We start from the raw sequence: 22,090 nt of genomic DNA on the forward strand, positions 1-22,090 counted from the left end.
TTAATGTTTCCGTGACTCTGAATCACAGCAGCTTGATAGAATACCACTAAATAGTACTACTGTTCATAGAGAACATCTGAATGCTGATATCAGTGTAACGAAGCTCCAAACTTGCTAGAATTTAATTGATTGTGTGGATGGCTTCTCTCTCGGTTTCTCTCCTTTTGCATGTGAATTCAGGAACAGATTGTAAAGCCCTTTCTACTCAACAACATATTCTTGTCCTAGCAATAAATCACTGGTATTTTTGTCTTCTATACTTTCCTTGCTTTCCTGTTATTTCTGCAGATTGTTGGCCATACTGAGCCTTACAGAACAGTTTTTGCTTGGACATTCTAATTATTCACTCTGGTTTCCTTCCATGCTCTATTTAAAGCATATGCAGTGGAAGCGAGAACAAGATCATATTCCAGAAGGTGCTGTATTGAAACAAGGATCTGCTTCTTCTATTTCGTGTCAATTTGAAATATTTTTATTAGAATTCATGGAGCTTAAGCAGCAATATGGATCAATGTGGACGGCTAATATGGACTGGATGGTCTCTTGTAGCAGTTCATTTTATGGTAAATGAAGCACTGTAACCTGGTTGCTTCATGGTGTGACAGTATCAAAAGGCATTTGGTGGTTAAGCTTGTGAATCTTACTATGCATTATTAATTGGGAAATACAGATTGAACATTTCTTTTCTGAAATGCTTGGAACCAGCAGTGCCATGGATATGAGGTTTTTTGGATTTTGGAATACCGATATTCATATATACATATATCATGAGATATTTATGTTTCTTATACCCTTTATAAACATAGCCTGAAGGTAATTTTATAAACAATATTTAAAATAATTTTGTGCATGAAACAAAGTTTGTGTACACTGAACCATGAGAACATCATCATGTCATTGTCTCTGCCTCCTGTATGAACAGTTCTGGAATATTTCAAATTTTGGAATTTTAAATAGGGGATGCAAACGAGAAGCTCGGCCTGTCATTGAACATTGAGAAAACCAAAGTCCTCTTCTAGCAATCACCAACCAACCCATCTGCAATGCCAGAAATACAGCTTACTGGTGTAACATTAGAAAATATTCACCATTTCTGCTATCTTGGAAGCCACCTCTCCACAAAAGTCAACACTGATACTGAAATACAACACTGCATTCTTCTGAATGAAGCACAGGGTGTTTGAGGACCGGGACATCCGTAGGGATGCTTGTTTACAAAGCTTTTGTCCTCCCAACCCTGCTATATGCCTGTGAAATGTGGACTATCTACAGCCATCACATGCAACTCCTGGAATGATTCCATCAGTGTTGCCTCTGAAAAATCTTGCAAATCTCTTTGGAAGACAGATGGACAAATGCCAGCTTGCTGGAAGAAGCAAAGATCACTAGCACTGAAGCGATGGTCCTCCACTAGCAACTCTGCTGGACTGGCCACATTATCCAAATGCCTGATCACCGTCTCCCAAAGCAGTTGCTCTACTCCAAACTCAAGAATGGAAAAAGGAATGTTGGAGGACAGGAAAAGAGTTTTAAAGATGAGCTCAAAGCCAATCTTAAAAAAAATCTTTGGCATGGATACCGAGAACTGGGAAGCCCTGGCCCTTGAGTGCTCTAGCTGGAGGTCAGCTGTGACCAGCAGTGCTGTAGAATTTGAAGAGGAATGAATGGAGGGTGAAAGAGAGAAACGTGCTAAGAGGAAGGCGTGTCAAGCCAACCCTGATCGGGACTGCCGTCTACCTGGAAACCGATGCCCTCACTGAGGGAGAACATGCAGGTCAAGAATAGTGCTCCGCAGTCACCAACGTATCCACCGCCAGGATACCGCACTTGGAGCACAATCTTACTCAGACATTGAGGGATCGCCTAAGAAGAAGAAGCAGCACAACCTATTGCTACAATATATGGTTATCACAACATCTGCAGTAAGCATGAACTGATATTCCTAAAGAGCACATCATATTTTGTTTATGACAAGTTATGCAACCGAAGGTAGATATGTTTTGATTGAACAGTGCCACCCCGTATCTACTGGAGGTCTGTTTTAAGACTCCCTCGGAGAGCATGGATAATATTGAAACCTATGTTTTGACTCAATTTCGGCAGGAAACATATCATAACATTGCACTAGAAGACATAAGGAGACCCACAAAAATTACTGGGATGGGAGATTGAATTTTTTTGTGGGGGGGGGGGAATGTAGGTTAATGAGAAGATGGCTGTCTCATTCACAGGGGGTCATACTGTACTAACATGTATAAGTTGGTTACTTTAGAAAAATATAGAGACAGCACTTACTGAGTGTCAGTAAATGCAGGGGTAAGAGTGATGGATTAGGATTCTGGGAGACCAGGGGTTGAATTGAGGCCAAGTAGTTGACCTTGGACATATCACATTCTCTGCTTTGAAGGAGGGTGATGACAAACCTTCCCTAAACTGATTGTGCCAAGAAAGCCTTGTGATAGTTTCACCTGAAGGTTGCCATAATTGTGAAGGACTTGAAGGTACACAATATGTATCACTTACACCTGCAAGAACAGCTTTCATGGGCATTAGGTTTAGTTATTATAATGTAAAGAAACAATTTATGTAAGGATCAATCCATACCTGACAGACACATGTAAATTGTTAGCCTAATTAGTGTGTCATTCAAGGTCTTGACCAAATACAATTGCAACATGCTAGAGTTTAAGTAAGTATGGAAGATCCCTGTTATGACACATTAAACAGAAAATTTGTTTAACTGGATAACAAAATACACTCTTGCTCATGAATAGTTCCCCAGTTACACTGAAACATTATTTTCTTGTTGACTAAGCTACTTCGTAATTTCTTCTGATTCATGCAATGTTAACATGAATATGCATGCTCAAAAGTATGTCTGTAGTTCAATGGGACTTACTCCCCAGTAAAATGTAAATGTTTCTTCTATCCCTCACTTCCAATCTTTCTCTCTTAAAATTATTATAAGGACCAGTATATAATTTCTTCCTGTGTTTCTTAATATTTGTTCTATTGATAGGGGCTGTGGTTGTGCAGCAGGTTAAACCACTAAGCTGCAGAACTTGCTGACCGGAAGGTTGGCAGTTCGAATCCGCAGGACAGGATGAGCTCCTATTTTTATCCCCAGCATCTGTCAACCTAGCAATTTGAAAACATGCAAATCTGAGCAGATCAATAGGTACCACTTTGGCAGGAAGGTAATCACGCTTCATGCAGTCATGCCAGCCACATGACCTAAGAGGCATCTATGGACAATGCCAGCTCTTTTGCTTAGAAATGGAGATGAGCACCACCCTCCAGTTTCAGACTTGACAAAGATTTAATAAAATTGAATGGCAAATCAAGTCCTACTCTTCCTTCTCCCCTTTGTGGCAATAATCTGAATGGCAAACTGAATTGCAAATCAAGTCCCACTCTGCCTCCCCCCCCCCCTTTGTGGCAACATATCTCACAGATTCTTGTAAGAATTTCTGAGCACAGGGCTTTTGGAGCAGAGTGTCATGACCATGACATCTTCCTCCCTGCATAAAAAAATAAATTGATGGTGACCTAGGGGTGAACACCACATAAATTGCCACAATGACTGATAGTGACTTCTTTGAACAGACCATTTGCCTTAAGTCAAGAAAATCTTCTTTGTTGGGCATGTTGTATTTATAAGGAATTCTTTGGACTGCAGAAATGGTGTGCCTGCAGATGTTATTAGATCTGGTTCCCATCAATCCTACCCAGTATGGCAAATGGTAAGGCATGATGGGAATTCTACCTTGTGAATATCAGAGATGCCAAAGATGCCATCTTTGCTCTAAATACTTACTTCTACACTGCCTTGTTTTGGATGATGATTTGTAGTTCTAAACATTTTTCACCTTGTAAATCAACATGTCTTAACTTTGTTAGGAAAGTGGAAATGTCTGCTTCCTGTTACATGAAGGAGGCTTCATGGAGTAGATCGGAGGGTTCTCTGATTGACGTGGACAATGGAAATCCTGCAAGGAAAGATTGGACAGGTATGTTGCCAGTAGCCTATTTTCTCAAGCACAATTGTAATCACTGTTAGTGTTTGTATCAGAAGGGGTGCATTTATAACATAGCAAGGGGTTTGTAAAGTTACAAGCAAACTGCAATCCTCTCAGGGCATTGGATCCTTCTAGAAGAACAGCTCCACTACTAAAAGGTGTAATGACTCAATTATAGGAACAACCCACCCCAGGGCACCCACTTCAGCAGACTCTCCTGACTCTGTGTAATGTTTTCAGTGAGATAGTGAGAAAGTCTGCTTGTATCATCTGAATTGCTCACCACTAAATCTGGATCCAAATCAGTATATCTGATGTACATGAAGTTCCATGTATAAAGTCATGGTAATAACTATAGGAAAATCTTTGCAAGCTGTCAAAAATGAAGCAACATAAATAACAGGAGAAGAGGCAGCTATTTGATATGATCTTTGGAGTATGCTCAAATAGGGAGAAATGCTGTTCATATCAGGTGTTATTTGAATGTCCTCAAGGGTCTTTCAGAGGACAGAGTGAAAAATAAAAGCATGGTTTTGTATGTCTTGAATTTCATTGAACAGTAATTTTCATACATAGTTATTTAGAAATCAGCCTCTTTGCATTCAGTGGTGCTTAACTCCTCAGTAACTAAGTGCAGGGTTGCAAAGTAACTGCAGATTTCTACTCTGAAGCAAGTTCCACTGTGTTCAATGGGTGTTTATTCTCTTCACATAAGACTGCAGGCTGAATTTGACCAATTGGTGGTACACAGTTTTATTTTGGAAAGTCGCAAATACTTCCCAAAACAAATCCTGCACTATGACTACATTAGCCTTTTTCAGGTTTTATCAGTCTACAGAACAGGAAAAAAAAATATGGTTATGCAAGTCTCATCTCAGTCATTTGTTTCTGCTAAATTTCCTGTTGATTTGTCAGACATAGATTCCCACATAAAAGCTGAAGCTGTATATTTTAAAAATGAGCAAGTGAATGTGGACAAAAAGAAAACATGACTACAGTCTTATACATACACATAAGGTGTAAATTAACACACATTTACCTGGCAGTAAGCAATCATGTAGTATTGCATCATGAATGCATATTTTATGTGGTGTCTTTAAATTAATGCAAGGAGAAGAGCAGTATCTTGGCATATGCACTGTAAGCTTACTTAACACCCTTCTTTTTTTTTTTCAGAAACAGATGAAAAGGAAAATGAATTCGATTTGAAGTTCCGTTGGTCCGAAAAATTTAAGCAAGGTGCTCCCAGTGGATTCAAGACAAATCCATTTTGGAATGAACTGTCAGCATCAAACCCATTTTTAGATGACGTGGCTCAATCAAGCAACAAAGAAAAAAGTGACAGGCGTATATCAATTTTGAAAGAAGATCCTTATTTATTTCGTAGAGATTCAAATACCAGGCATTCCGCCGCTTCATCTGGGGATGAATTAAATATTGATTATCTTTTTCATCGCAAAGCATCGAGGAGGTCTACAAAATCTCGGAGTGTTTCAGATCTTTTGGATATCGTAAACACCACGACTTTTGAACTTCCCAGCACAGCAACATCCAACCACATTCTACCTCCAGATAATGAATCACTTCAGAATGATCGTGAAGCTTATAAGACAGCATGGCTGAATCAAAGGCAGCTGGCCCGATCTTGCTTGGATTTGAATGTGATAAATCAGAGTCCAGGATGGGCACAAACTCAATCTGTAGAAACCCACATTGTGTGTAAAGTGAATCATGAGGGTGGTTCGGTGCAGCTTCCTGACTCGGATATTGCTGTTCACTTCCCTGAAGGTCATGTACCTTTTGGTGAATTCCAAGAGGTTGGATTACAGGCTATCCTTGACTCTCCATCATCACTTAACCATGACTTTTCAACCACCGTGAGCCCTTTAATTGAACTGACATTAAGTAACCTCAATACCACAGAAGCAATTTTGCTAGAAATGAAAATTGCAGCTGAAATAAAGAAGGATCCTTTTAGTCAAGTTATGACAGAAATTGTTTGTCTGTGCAGCTCCAGTAAAGAAGGTCCATTTGAAAAAATACACAACTGTTATATTTATAAAGATACCATCCAAGTGAAGCTGACAGACCTGAGTCACTTGATGTACGTTATCGCTGTAGCCCAAGTGAATGCAGTGAATGCTCCTGCAAGTGCTTGGGAATATATCCACAGAAAACTTTCAGTGGGAATATATGGACCCAAACACATCCATCCATCTTTTACTGTTGTTTTTGCTCTCTTTGGCCACAACTATATTCCAGAGAAGCTCACAGTATGTGGTATTAAAAAAGGCGGGAAGAGTATGCCCCCAGTTGTTTTCCAACTATGGGGGAAGCACATATTTGAACTTGAGAAGCCGCAAGACCTGAATATTTTTGTGGCTTCCTGTGACCCTGATTTTGAAGTGAAGGAAGAAGATCAAAGGAAAGAAGTTAAAGAAGACACATTGAAAGGCGGTGGCCAGGTGATTCAAAAACACTTTCCATTTTCCATACTCAACACAAGAAAACTACATCTTTTTGTCTTCCGTGTCCAAGTTAAAATCCCAAACAACAACTTGGTGTGCCAGTTCTACATTACAACTCCTGAACCGGCTCCAAAGCCGTTAAGAGGAATGTTCAACCAGCCAAGCCAATTGGGAAAACGCAAGGAGGTCAAATCTGCACCGTTGTTATCAGTACCAACCATAAAATACCCAACATTTCAAGATCAGGATTTAAATGTTAAGAGGTATGGCATAGCTTTGAAGACTGTGTTGCGTCAAAGTAAAATTAACTATTTGCTGGAGTATTTTAAAGGGGACACAATAGCGCTTCTTGGTGAAGATAAGGTAAAAGCCATTGGACAAGCTAAAATAAAAGAATGGTATGTAGGAGTTCTTAGAAGAAAGGTGGGCCTTGTACACTGCAAGAATATCAAAGTGATACCCAAGGACCAAGCCATGGATATTGAGGATAGCACAATCACAACTGATGGCCTTGCTGAACAAATTGCATTGCCTTTTAAAAAACTGACATATATCTATTCAGCAATCTTATCCACTGTATCAGAGAGAATGTATGACTGGAAAGCTTTGGCTAATGCCCTTCGATTTTCAGACATGTCCCTGGGTGATTTCAGTGAATTACAAGCTGAGAAAGAATCGGAAAAAGTTGCTTATGTTGTGAAGAAGCTAAAGGAAGTTTGCCATGCGAACAGAAGTACGAGGCGTTTCCTTTATGAGCTCTGCGTTGTAAGTATTGCTTGGATGGGCTATACTAGTTCATGTGCAATGAAATTTGGCAGTAATAATTTGAGATAATTTGTCATGATTAGGGTTCTCTTACTGCAACTCAAGGCCAACAAAGTTGTTTTAAAATAGAAAGCTTGTCTTGTAAGCCATACAGAGAACAGCTGCAGTGGAAACTTCTTAAAAACTCTGCCCTCCTCATGTGGTTTTCCCATATTCACTTATATATGTTTGCTTGATCAAAGGTGAATGTGGAAATGTTCAGTATTTTATAATTGTGTGAAAATGTGGGATGGGGAACAAAAGTTTTGGACAGTCAGGTTTCACTGCTAATTTATGTCCATTTAGTTTACTGTCAGATAGACAGAGCCTGGTAAAGGCTTACAATTGCTTAGCAAGGGAAGAATCCAAAAAGCATTCTCAGAAATAGAATTGCCTAAATCCCAGCTATTACAGATCCACCCCAAGCATTGGAATATATATACGAGTTAATTTACCATCATATTGATGCAATGCATCCACTGTATTAGGAACCAACAATTAGATTTAGTCCAATCCTGACAATTCATTTTTTCTTTGTTCAGCATCACCTCCATACCCTTCTAAAGTTAGAGGTTGAGAATGAATGCCTTCAGAACTTTGGGGCTAAGTCTCAACACTCCAGTACAGGATTGAAGAGTTGGGGAATATGTGTTCCCCACATAAACTGTGCAATCCATTTCCATTGCTCCTTGTCAGTCAGGCTGATATGGTGGCCAATGTTGTAGTCTGAGGAAGCCACATGGTTCATGCACAGCTACTCAATTGGTTTGCACTCTCTTTTCAAAGGCTCACTGTCACTCATCAAATCCAAGAATACGGTTTTCACCCCCTTTTTCAATATGAGACAAAAATAGGGACTCTGTTTCTATTGTTCCCAAGTTGTACTTTGACCCCTCTCGCCTTGCTTGATCAATCTGCACCTCGACCCGATGTGGGGAATCCAGGTTAGATGATGTCAATCCTTCTGCCATCTTCTGTTTCTCTTCCGACAGTTCACAGTCTCTGCTGATCTTCTTCCCATCTCCTCTGTTCCCTGAAGTCAGGGTATTTATCCTCTATAAAATGAGTGACTGTCTTGACACCAAACTACATACATTTGGTAGACTATTTTTACTCGTTTCTAATCATTCCTCTCCTTAAATCAGTTTCAGATGTTTAATAGCCTCTTTTTTATTCCAATCAGATACGTCCCTCTCCTTCTGTGCTGTCCCTTGTCTTCTAGACTACTTGAAACAAGAGTGGGGAAAATTTACTCTATTCGCAAACCTATCTCCTGACTGCAACCCTCTCATTGTCAAAAATGCCTGAAAAGTGTTGATACATTGATTGGCTCACTTCATTACATTTTTGTGGAAACTATAGCAACTACAGAGATAGCTCTGTTCTCTGTAAGAATGTATGGACATCAAATAATACAGTGGATGAAATGGACCTATTTCTGGCATCCTACCAAATCTGGTGTGGACAGCTGTGTGTGGGTTGGGATCCAGTTTCCCCTGTTCCTCCCATGGGCTACACCCTTCCCCAACAATAAACTGAAACTATATTTTTAGGCTGTATACTAGCTGTAATAGTGACCAGGAGCCCTCAGTGGCACAATGGGTTAAAGCCTTGTGCCGGCAGGATTGAAGACCAACAGGTTGCAGGTCCGAATCCGGGGAGAGCACAGATGAGCTCCCTCTGTTAGCTCTAGCTCTCCATTCGGGGACATGAAAGAAGCCTCCCACAAGGATGGTTAAACATCAAAACATCTGGGTGTTCCTCTCTTGAAAATTCTCCATCTCGAGTGTGTTTTCTCTTTTCCATCAACTGAAATGTGATCGGAAAGTGATAGTACCAGAGTGTGAAATATTTGACCTTTTCAGAATTGCAAAGGCTCATCTTGCTCCTGTCTTTATTTCTCAATACATCTCCATTGTGTGCAGTTTCATTCAAACCCCTGAGATACATTTCATTCATTCCATTAGAACAGGCATATAAACAACCATATAATAGGGCTGGGCGGTTTCGTTTCGTTAATTCGTAATTTGTTAATAATTCGTTATTTTTTTCAATTACAAAACGATAACAAACCATTCTGGAGCAATTTTTTAAAAAAACGAATTTTTAAACACGTTTTGTAAATGCTTCGTATTTTGTTATTGTATTCATTTCGTTATTGTTTTGAGGTCGTTTCGTTATTATTTCCGCATGTCTGGGGCAAGTTTTTTGTTTAATTAGTGAAAAAAAATTATAATATCACACCAACAGTCAACAACAGAGGGAGAGGGAAGCTTCAGAAGTTTTTGGAGGTTTTTTAGCGCATTTCGCGGTCGCGTCCGCCATTAACGAATCGATTAGTTATTGTTTCGGAAATCGATTCGTTAATGTTTTGTAATTTTTTTCACATTTACAAAATTTCGTAAATACCGAACTTTTTTAAGGGAAAATTTTGTAATTATTTTAAATATCGAAATAAAAAAACCCCCCAAATACAAATCGATTTTAGAAACAAATTTTTCCGTTGTTACCCAGGCCTACCATATAAATAACCAGTTGGGATGAATAGGGAATTGTCGCCCTGTAGCAAAACAGTGTTACAACTCTTGGCTCTTTTTTTCCTTCTCAGGCTAGTGACTAATACAGAAAGGAGCAGGCAGGCAGGCAGGCAGGCAAGTAAAAACACAAATGAGCTAGTCATTGTCATTGGTTTATTGTAAATACTTTCTTCTACTTATATGGACATTGGATGGAAATTCTAGAAAAAAATATTGAATTGGGTTGTTGTAGGTTTTTCAGGCATATATGGCCATGCTCTAGAACAGTGGTTCTCAACCCCAGATGTTTTTGGCCTACAACTCCCAGAAATCCCAGCCAGTTTACCAGCTATTAGGATTTCTGGGAGTTGAAAGCCAAAAACATCTGGGGACCCCAGGTTGAGAACCGCTGTTCTAGAAGCATTTTCTCCTGACGTTTCACCTGCATCTATGGCAGGCATCCTCAGAGGTTGTGAGGTCTTCGAAAGCCTTCGACAATACACAGAATATTGAATTGCCAGATCAGTGTAATTCAGGAATGATTTATTTTATAGAATTTTCACTTTTTCTTCTGTCTGCGGTGAACAACATAAAACATTTAATAAACCATAGTAAAATAGACCAAGGGGCATCTGTATAAATACAGTAGGACTGGAAGCATTAGCAGAGTACAGACTGAACTTCAAGATGCCTGTGGAACAAATGAATATTGATGAGGTTGGGGGGCTGGCCAATCACAGCAGGAGGAGGGCTTTTGGTGGGAGGATTCACTATCTGTTTCCAAAAAGGAAGAGAAGGACAGATGGAGAAATCTTCAGCCTTCTCTGCCTAAGGGGTTCCTAAGAACACCAGAAATATGTATTTTCTGATGGTCTTTGGTGACCCCTCTAAAACCCCCTCACAACCCCCCTCCCCCCCCCAGGGATCCTGACACCCAGGTTGAGAAACGCTTCTCTAGAGCTTGGTGATGCACATGTTCCCTCACTCATCCCCAGGTTCATTCACCGTGGTGGGAGGAGAGGAAGGTAATAAGATTGGGGAGTGAGAGATGGAGATGAAGGGGGCAACAGAAGATAGGAGGATCTTCTCCAGCTTTCAAGGGCCAACTTGCAGTCGTGAGAAGGCTTTCCTGGTTTCTCTCTGCCTCCTTCTCTCTCTCTGCCTCCTTCCTTCTCTCTCTCTCCCTTGCACCTCCGCCCCCCCTCCCCGCATTTCTCACAAGTGTACAAGCTTGTGAGAAAAAGAAGCCCAATGACTATATTTGCCATCCTCCCTGCCAAAGTTTTCCTCCTTCGACTGACTGTGCTGTCACAGCCACACTTGGAAACACATCTATGTCCCATCTCCCTGTATGGAACAGGAGGAGAAAGAGGGGAAAGCAATGCAACGTGATACACTGGAGAAATGGCAGGGATTGCATTTCCCCAAAGATTGAATCAAGACAGTAGAAAAGCACGAGAGGAAAGAGCTGCTGAAAAGGAATTCATAAGAAATACCTTATGAGAATTCAGCAGACAACCTCCTTCCAAAACATTTGAAAAGTGGCATGTATACATAACTATATTTCTCGCTTTTTATGTAAAACCATTTTAAATCTTGATGATCACTGAATGCCTTCAAGTAATTTCTGACTTATGCCAACCTTATGGCAAACTTGTCACTTGGTTTTCTTGGCAAGATTTGGTCAAAGGAATTTGCCATTGCATTTCCCCTGAGGCTGAGAGGCTGTGACTTGCCCGAGTTTACCCATTGGTCTCTCAGAGTCCTAGAATCCATATCACTACACCATGGTAGCTTTATTCTTGTAAAATCAAATTCAGTTCAATTAAAGTAGGATATATATCCATGTATCCTGTCACAGTCTCCATAGTTTGATACAGTTATGCTGGTACACAAATCAGGACGATTTGTTGCAAGGCTTGCCTTTGAAAACAGGATCTTATACAACTGTCAAATAAATAAATAAATAGATAGATAAATAAATAAATAATGTCACTTTGGTATTAACTTGAAAGGGAAAAGAACAGAGTGAAAGATGTTATATCTGTGGATTTGGAAAATAAACCTCCACAATCTCATTCCTGCTGTGGTGTTGCCCTGCTCATTAGTCTCTTGTCCAGAATGACAAAAGCCTTAAAAACAGCAAATGTGTGTTTTCTCACTCATTATCGCTTAAGGACTTCTCATTACTTCTCTGCTGTTGTAATTTGGAACACGTAAAAATCTTCTCTCCCATTTTCAGCTTTTCTTCCCCCTAGGCTTTTTTTCCAGCTTCATTATCTAAATAGATTTCTTTTTTTCTTTTTTTGGAACAGCTAACAATATAGTTTATGCTGCTTTTTCAACAAATGCTTCTTTCTGAGTAAGAATGGTAGTATCTTTAAAATATGGATGTATACCTCCATATTTTAAAGATACTACCATTCTTACTCAGAAAGAAGCATTTGTTGAAAAAGCAGCATAAACTATATTGTTAGCTGTTCCAAAAAAAGAAAAAAAAATGTTTTGGAGGTAGCGGAGAGCGACCCCAATAAAGATTTAGCATTGTTTTTTTTGGATGCGGAAAAAGCTTTCGACCAGGTCAGCTGGGTTTATTTGGAAAAGGTCTTGGATTTATATGGGGTGGGCCATCGCTTTAGAAAAGCAGTGGGGGCAATATATTCTAAGCAATCTGCTAAGATAAAAATAAATGGACAGCTGACAAAAGCCATAGATATACAGAAAGGGACTAGACAAGGCTGTCCACTTTCGCCATTACTATTCATTTTGGGATTGGAAATTTTGAGTATAAGAATTAGGGATGACAATGAAATTGAAGGGTTCAAAGTAAAAGGCCAGGAAATCAAAATCAGAACATATGCAGACGATATGGTTTGTATTTTATCTAATCCAACACAGAGCGTTCCAAAATTATTAGAGGTAATCAAATTGTATGGAGAGGTTTCGGGTTTTAAAATAAATAAAGATAAATCTAAATTTATTACAAAAAATTTAGACACTAAAATTATTAGGAAATTAGAGGAAGTGGCTAACTGTAAAGTAGTCCCGAAGATAAAATATTTGGGAATAACTATCACAAGCAAGAACATCGACTTGTTTCAAAATAATTATGTGAAGACATGGTCGGAGATCAAAGGAAATTTGAACAATTGGCAAAAGCTACCATTAACATGGCTGGGCAGGATTGCAATTATTAAGATGATGATACTTCCCAAAATGCTTTTCTTTTTTCAAAGCATACCTATTATTAAAGGGACTAAAATTTTCAATTTGTGGAAGAGGGATATCATGAATTTCATTTGGGCAGGGAAAAAAGCCAGGATTGCTTACAAAAATTTAATTGATACCAAAGAGAGGGGAGGACTAAATTTACCAGATTTAAAAACCTACTATGAGGCTGCCTGCATGAGCTGGCTCAAAGATTGGATACAATTCCGGAACATAAATCTACTAAATTTAGAAGGACATGGAATCAGATATGGATGGCATTCTTACCTCTGGTATGAAGGAGAGAGATTAAATAAGGCATTCAATAAACATGTAATTAGGGGAAGCTTAATAGATGTTTGGAAAAGATACAAATTAGGGATGGAATCCAAAACACCCCTGTGGCTGAGGCCAATAGAAGCCATTGGGAGACCCACCTGCAAGGATGATGTCAGAACATACGGGGAACTACTTATCAGGTCCAATGGCCAATGGGCACTGAGGGGAAAAGACGAATTGGGTATTAAAGATTGGTTCCGATATCATCAATTATACGATAGATTCAAAAAAGACGAGAAGAGGGGATTTGCTTCCAAAAAATCAGATCTGGAAACTATATTAGATAAAGGGGAAAAAGGATTAATAGCCAGATTATACAAATATATTTTACACTATAATTTGGAAGATAATCGTGTTAAAACCCCCATGATCTCATGGGCAAAAGATTTAGGGAGAAGCATAGATTTTGACATCTGGGAAAACCTGTGGAACAATGGATTTAAATTTACAGTGGCAGCTTCAATTAGAGATAATGTATATAAAATGTTCTACAGATGCTACATAACTCCAGCCCTCCTAGCCAAAATGGACAAGTCACAAACAGGATCCTGTTGGAGATGCAAAAGAAAGAAAGGGACTTTCTTTCACGTATGGTGGTCGTGTGAACTGGTGCAGATCTATTGGAAAAGAATAATAAAGGAAACAAATAAAATGATTTACAACAAAGTAAAAAAGAGCCCAGGGATGTGCCTATTAGGGATATTCAGAGACAGCTTAGAACAGCCAGAGAGAGAAATCTGCTTGTACAGCTTTGCGGCTGCACGCATTACAATTGCCAAAAATTGGAAAGGGGAGAAAACATTAAGCATCAAAGATTGGAAGGATAAATTGTGGGATTATGCACAGATGGCTAAGATTTCAAGCAATTTGAAATATGAAAATAATGAAATATTTGAAAGAAACTGGAAGCTGGCCTTAGCATACTTGACGGGAGAGCTAAAGAAATAAAAACAAGAGGAATTTATTGAATTAGAAGTATAGAGGGTTAAATAAGTTGTGCATAAATCCTGCGTGGATTAGTGACGGAAGTCAAGGTGGTGGGTAGCACTGGGGGTGGGTGGAGGGGTAACTGTATGGAGGGTTGTTTGTGTATGTGTGTTTGTTTGTGTATGTGTACATTTTTTGCAACATATATGGTTGGTGTATTAATATAAAAAAAATTAAAAAAAAATAAAAAAATAAAAAATAAAATATGGATGTATACAAAATGGACTTAATATTATATACTCTGTAATGGGAGTGGTGTGGACCACTTCTGGAGCAGTCTTTATGTGGGCTGGAGAGGACATAAAATATGTTATATTTTAATGGATTCATAAAATATAATTCAGGGGATGAGAAAGAGAGCAAAGAAAACTGGATGAGAAGTTTGTAAGATAGGAGTTAGGCATATACAAGCTGACCATATTTCCAAAAGTACATGTTTATGTTTCTTTAGAATGAAATTATCTATTTCAACTAAATGTTGGTAATGTAGTGTAAATAATGTTTTCTTACAGCAGCCATTCTCAAACTGGGGCCCTCCAGCTGTTCGAACCTCCAGCTCCCAGAAACCCTAGCCAGCTTGCTCAGTGATCAGGGAGTTGGAGGCCCAAACAGTTTGAGGATATCTGTCTAACAGCATTTGATATGGGCATGCTTGCTAGGTTGCAAAAATTGTGGGTATTTATATTTTATCAGAAACATCTTTGAGTTTTGTGACCATGTAGTTTTAAACAATATTCCTGAAATATAGAAATTCATTGATGCTTGGATCCTGCATGCTTAATTGTTTCAAAAGGAGCCAAACATCATGGCGGCAAAGATAAACATCTATTATTAAGTGGCCAGAAGATTTGACTGCTTCAATGTAGTGCATAGTAGATACTGCTCAGTTAGAAAATTGACTCGCACCTCTCATAATCCCTCAGGAAGCATGGCCACTGCCTCTGCTTTTTAGGGGGTTCCTGGGAATTGTAGTCCCATAATTTTTTTTTCTGAGCTTTGATTTTGCTGTGTAGTGGACCCTTGATATCCACTGGGGTTTGGTTCCAGGACCTTGTCTTCTTGTTGTCAGCTCTACCACAAGTGAAGAACTGTGCACTCACAACTGATTGTGCCTAGATTTGTATGTATGTGAGAGTGAGCCACAGTTTGTAATCTAGATGCTAAACAAATCTAGTAAAAATAATTAATATATGTATTGGTTGATTCTCTTTTCCTTGGTCATACATGCTATCATTTGAATATGTAGCCTAGCTTTCTTTCTCCATTGTATCTTATAAATTGCAGAATTGGTTATTAAATGGAACCCGCGTAGTCAAGTTTGTTGAGTATTTATGTGCAGCCTACCCATTATAATTCTTATAATTCTCCCTCCCCCCCCCTCTCACACACACAGTCCTAGGCATTCAGCTAATTTACATGTTGTTTGTCATTGTTATAATATTTATAAGAAGAAAATTTCACCAATATGTTTTGAATAATTATATATGCAATTGGATCATCTAAGACCCAGTTCATCTGAGCCTAAAATAACATAGTTACTTCTGCAAACTCACTGCCATCCCAATCAAAGCTTGGAGTAGTTACTTGTTTGGACTGTGGCAACTGGGGAATACTGGGAATTGTATTCCAAAAAAGTAACCTGTTTAAACTGTGGCAGGGAATATATGCATTTTTGCTAAATATATATAGCTAAAGAAATAGATGAGTTCTTTTCACTGTTAATGCTACTATTTGTTACACAAGTACTTGGTAATTATTTGCTTGAGAAGATAAGCATCAAATTTGTGGTTGCAGGCTCTTCTGAAACTGAATTGCCAAGGATTGGTAGCACGCATTACCCAGGATACAGTCATTTTTACTTCAGCCGTGAAGCTTGGAAAAGGCTGGAGGGACCTGGCTGAAAAGTTAGCTCGACTCACAAAGCAACAGATTGAAGCTTATGAAGCTCCCCACCGGGGGAAAAATGGAGATGTTCCCCCAGAGGTGAGGTTTAATTGATGTTTTCATCATATATTATTTTTCTACAAAGGTTGCAATATATTTTTAGACTCAAGTCAGACAGATCAGTCACTTGAAAGGAGGAGTCATATGCACACATTTTTGATCCTTCTCTTGTTTCTGGTGTAACTGTAAGGCAGGTTTTAAAAATAATATAAAATTGTATTAAACCTGTGAAAGTAGGTAAAGTGCACACATATCCTGAACTTTCCAGTTGTCTTAAAAAATCTGTAAAATAGATGCAGTTTTCTGTCTTACTCTTTGTTGTCTTTCCAATTCATCTCTCCAGTAGATCTTGAGTTCAAGGGCTGTTTGTTAGTAGTATGCATGAATTATTAGCAATGTAAACATTGTGAGGAGCAGGTATATGGGTTATTTGGTGGTTTTTTCAGAATGCCAGTGGCAATAATCATGATGTGGATAATTACTGAGAGTGTTAAACTGTGGAAGGTGCACAATTTATGTGTAGTAAATAAGGAAAAGTGCAATGTTACACATCCAGTCCAAAGGAAGTGCTACTTACTCTTGGTTAAATATAGGATTGGAGCCCAGAAAAGAGATTTATTTCCAAATTCAATTTTAAAACCGTACTTTGGCCAAAGGAAAATTTAATAAGGACCTTGTTCCTTTCACTAGGCTTGAGAATGCCCTCTAGGTACTCAGATAAATGAGGCATTTCTCTGATGTGTCACTCGACTGGCACTTAAATGTTGGCTGAATGTTAAATCTGTCTTTAAATAAGATAGATTTAAGATCCTTCAGGAAAAAATGTACTGAGGTGGAACCTTGTATTCTGCATATGTGGCTGTTTGTCACAAAAGAAACTGGATTTTACAGTGTTCCCAGACGCTTCTTTTAGACTGTGGGGCAATTTCTTATTTGGAGTCATTTGTCACCAATAGCCTTGGAATGCATGTATTGGTGGTCTCCATGATATTAAGCTGTCATCAAGAAACAATAAATGAAATATTTTCAAGAGCTGAATAGTTCTCTCTCTCTCTCTTTCTCTTTGGCCATTACCTTTCAAAGCTTACATCTGAGGATTTGATGGAACAATGTGTGCATTCCCCATTGTGTTTTTGTTTGTTTGTTGTAGCTTTGCTTTTTTCAAGGAAGGCTTGGAGCAGTGGTTCTCAACCTGTGGGTCTCCAGGTGTTTTGGCCTACAACGCCCAGAAATCCCAGCCAGTTTACCAGCTGTTAGGATTTCTGGGAGTTGAAGGTCAAAACATCTGGGGATCCACAGGCTGAGAACCACTGGCTTAGAGTCTTTAAAACTGATGCTTCAGCCTGAGTAATACCATTGGGCAACTGGGGAAATTCCTTTGCCTAGCCACTCCCAAAATCCCCAAGTCACTGGCCATGCTGACTGCATAGTTCTGGGACATGTACTCCAAGACAAGACCTTTCAAGGTTCAGGTCTGACCAGACAGGCACAACTGAAGCCATGTGAGATATTGTCTCTTGCCTTCCCCATGCACATACTGTAACAATTTGCAAGTGGCAAGTTTACTTGCACACATTTTTCTGTGTGTAGGCTTTTAGAATACTTATAATTCTTTTGTACACACATTATGAGGAGCCAACTTTCAGGATGCCCGTACGGGTTTGTTCCAGGCCATGAGGTTTCCAGACCAAACCCTGAGACCTAGGGACAGGCCCTAGTAATGCCATTAAGCATTATGCATTAAGTACCAGCCACAGTGGTTTACAGTTTGTCATTCAAGAACATACAGAGATTGATGAAAAGAGAGGAGAGAAAACATATTTTCCTGTTTGTAAATTAAGACAGAGATCTTAACTATAGGGTTGATCCTAGATTAAGGTGAAATAAGGGAACTTTTCCTTAAAGGAACATTTAAACTGGCTTTTTGCTTCTATTGAAGAGCAGAAGGAATGCCCTGGTACCACAATGACTAGTAATGTAAGTACAGTGGGCCCTTGATATCCACTGGGGTTTCGTTTCAGAACCTCAAGTAGATACCAAAATCCAGTTGGTTTTCCAATGGATGCTGAAGTCCCATTAGATACAACAGTGTAGTGAAATGACTGAAATCAGAAAAGAAAGGTCTGGCACTCAAGAGATACTGAGTTCTATTTAAAGCCTGCATAAGCAGGAATTGCTTCAACTCTCTTCTGCAAACCATCCATAGAGGACTTGCTGAGAAAAAGGTATAGATAGAAAAAATCCTCAGTGGGCCATTGCAGCCTCAGAGTCCTGCTCCTTGAGATGCCACACAGCTAACATCAGAAAGAAGAAATATGCTGAGTAGCTTCTCTGATGAAGGTTATGATAGGCAAGTTCTTATGAAAACAGAAAGCACAATGCATTTGTCATTTGAATCGGGAGCAAAGATCCAATCCTGTAAAATAATACCTTACTTATCATTTGGATAGCTGGAGCTCCTGTTGGTGCAATGGGTTAAACACTTGTGCTGGCAAGACTGCTGACTGAAAGATAGGATCTGGGGAGCAGGGTGAACTCCCGTCTGTCAGCTCCAGCTTCTCATGTAGGAACATGAGAGAAGCCTCCCACAGGATGGTAAAACATCCGGGGGTCCGCTGGGCAATGTCCTTGCAGACAGCCAATTCTCTCACACTAGAAGCAACTTGCAGTTTCTTAAGTTGCTCCTGAGACGGAAAAAAAATGGGATAGCTCTTTCCTTCAAGCAAAGACTTTTGTCTGTTTAATACCCTGGCCCCATTTTGGTTCAAGAACACGAGTTTATTTTTCTGTTTTCTCATATATGAACAGAGATCAATGTTTCGATTTCACCCGTTTAATCTCTGCATTTCTAGCATTCGATTTCATTTTTATTCAGGCTTTTTTATTTTGGTTTTTTTTTTCTAATGGCACTAGGCTTCTGAAAAAGTGTCAATAGGTTAACCTTCATTTAATGTTTATCAGTAGAACTCTTGAGTCTTTTAAAAACAGTATTTGCTTATTCAGTCGGTCTGTTTGTACAGAGATGTCTCCTCTTGAATTACTTCCTGCCCTTCTGCAAAAAGCTTCTGACTGCTGTTAAATGCAGTGGCGATAAGAGTGTGTCTCATTCCACTCTGCCTCCAGCTCTAGTTGTAAAACAGAAGGGAAGGAACAAGATGCCACAAACACAGCTTGACTTCCACAGCATGGGCTGAGTTTGCAAAACTCGGGTTTAGGAAGCCCACTTGTATTTGCAAATCAAGCTTAATTGAGCACATTTGATCCAGGAAGTCCAAGATCTGCAAGTTCAAGGTTATTTTTTACAGCAGCTGTCTGTTTGTGAGAGTTACCTTCATCCCTGATAGTAGCCTACAGTCTTCGTTGCTGTCAGTGCTCTTCTTTTTCCACTGGCAACTTTGTATGAACTTTAAAAGTGGTGTCTTTGATACATTTTTAACAGATGGAATATCTTTAAAACTGTGCCTCTAAATATCCATTTTTAAACACTGTTCTCTGTGCCACTTTTCTAGATGCAGAGTAGAAATTCCTCATATATTGTAATGCAATTAGTTTAATTTTTAATTTCATTTTTATAAGGCAGATCTAAGCAAGACACTGTTCCACGGCATTCCCCTTGCCCTGGACTTACTTTATCTGCTAACCCTCATTTCAACATCTGGAAACCATTACAGAATAACCAATATCTGAATTCAGAATCTCACTCACATCCCTCCATCCCTCCCTTCTATACTAATTTCTGCAAGTTTGGTCATAGGCCTATATACACTGCAATGTAGTAGAGTTTGAAACTGCATTTTATGGTCAGTGTAAGACTCACATAATGTAAGTCTCCACTGACCATATAATACAGGTTGCATTATATAGAAATGTAGATGTGGCCATACTCTCTGTGCACATGTCTAAGGACAAGTATTGGTTCTCTCTAAAGAGAAGTTTTTGTACATAGAACTGCTCTGTCCTCTATGAAGGTAATTTCTGAATTGTCAGTACTTGGTTTGAGAGGTTTATGTCATAACCATCAATTACATGCTGTTGTGTCTTCTGTAAAAGGAGACTAGAGAAAATTACACTGACTTTGAACCTGAGTTGCCATTTGGTGCCTTCACTATATTCGAACCACAAACCACAGACCACCTACTACAATGCAGCCTGAGCCGTGCCACATGCACAGTGGGGGACCATCTCACAATGACACCAGAGGCACTTATCATCAAAGGACATTTAGCATCATGCCAAGTTCCTTTTAAAAACATTGTGTTTTTAAATCCATTTTAACTGTACCCTCAACTTGCTTCTGACACAATAAACAAATAAATATATTGCAGTGTGACAACACTGAAGAATTAATGCAATTTGATACTACTATAACTGCCATGTCTCCATTTTACGGAATAATGAGAATTGTGATTTTACAAGGTCTTTAGTCTTCTCTACTCAAGACTGCTATTACTTCACCAAACTACAACTCCCAGGATACCATAGCATTGAGCCATGGCAGGTAGGGTGGCATCAAACTGAATTACTTCTACAGTGTAGATCTGCTCTCTTATTTTTCTCTCCATATAAATCTTAATGATGAGAATTCACATTTCTAAAAATGTGGTACTAATAAGATCTAGGAGTTTCATATAATTTGTTGCGGAAGATAGTCCCCTCAAGTTCCCTTTATGCCTCATTAAGATATTGCCTTTTATGAGTCAGAGTAATGGTTCATTTAGCCCAGTTCTTGCTTTCTGATTGATGGTTGTTTTGTAAGTTTGGTTATAAAAAGAAAATATCTGAAATTACTTGTGGCTCAAGATTTTCACCATTGCAATTAAACTTTTTATACCATGCATGAGGAGTGGCATTGCATTTTGTAGAAGTTCATTTAAACTTGGTTTTAAAATAATAATAACAACAACAACAACAAACAAACAAACAAACAGCAGCAGCAACTTTATTTATACCCCGCCCCATCTCCCCGAGGGGACTCAGAACAGCTTACAACAGTGTAAATAACACATCAATAATCAAAATTAAAACAGGATAATAAAACAATAAACCAATAAACCAATCTAAATAGAATCAACACAAGTAATGAGTTGCCTGCGGGCTGATATGGGCAGGATATAAATAATGTAAATAAATAAATAAATAAATCCATAAAAGTGAAAAGTAAATAAAACATAATAAATTAAAAGACAGATATCATCCTTTAAAACCAGAATTATATGGTATAAAACAATTAAAACATCTCTACCACTGCTAAGGTTAGTGAGACCAAGGTCCAGTTTAAAGAGTGTAGTCCAATTAGGTTATCTGGCCATTGGTGTTGTTATGTTTAACTGTTATCAAAGCCCTGTTTGTAAAACCAGATTTTCAATTCCTTCTGGAACATTGAAAGCATGGAGGTTTGGCCTTGAGTCGTCTTTGGACTGAGAAAGGTGGGATATAAATACTGTAAATAAATAAATAAATAAATAAATAAATAAATTTCCCTGGGGATGGCATTCCAGACCACCACGAAGAAGGCCCTCTTTCCCCGTCCCTACCAACCACACTTGTGATGGATATGGGGCCATGAGAAGGTAATGTGGTCTTCCACTTTTCCTATTGCCTTCTGCTCTGCTAAGCAGGGCCGTAGCCAGAAAAAAATTTCGGGAGGGGTTGAAATTTTCGGGGGGGGGGGGGGGTTGAAAATTTCATTGGGGGGGTTGAAACCTGCCTCCTAGCTGACGCTGAAGCAAAGAGCACAGCAGAGGGCAGAGCAGCCTTCCATAGCCTGCAGCTCCGCCCTTGTCAACCACCTCCACCAAGTCTGGCC

General features: G+C 39.1%; 1 protein-coding gene across 3 annotated transcripts in view; it reads left to right on the top strand.

The window, feature by feature from the left end:
- Window positions 1–22,090, top strand: part of MACC1 (MET transcriptional regulator MACC1) — a 49,025-nt gene that overhangs the window by 20,097 nt on the left and 6,838 nt on the right. For 2 of the 3 annotated variants that reach the window (XM_067470267.1, XM_067470266.1), the window contains 3 exons: window positions 3,901–4,010; window positions 5,196–7,252; window positions 16,135–16,323. In XM_067470267.1, coding sequence (XP_067326368.1) covers window positions 3,911–4,010; window positions 5,196–7,252; window positions 16,135–16,323 — 2,346 coding nt within the window. In that variant the 5' untranslated portion in view covers window positions 3,901–3,910. The remainder of the gene's footprint in view (window positions 1–3,900; window positions 4,011–5,195; window positions 7,253–16,134; window positions 16,324–22,090) is intronic. The other variant, XM_060782112.2, reaches the window with a different exon arrangement.

Source organism: Anolis sagrei, chromosome 6, assembly GCF_037176765.1.
Source record: "Anolis sagrei isolate rAnoSag1 chromosome 6, rAnoSag1.mat, whole genome shotgun sequence".
NCBI lineage: Eukaryota > Metazoa > Chordata > Lepidosauria > Squamata > Dactyloidae > Anolis > Anolis sagrei.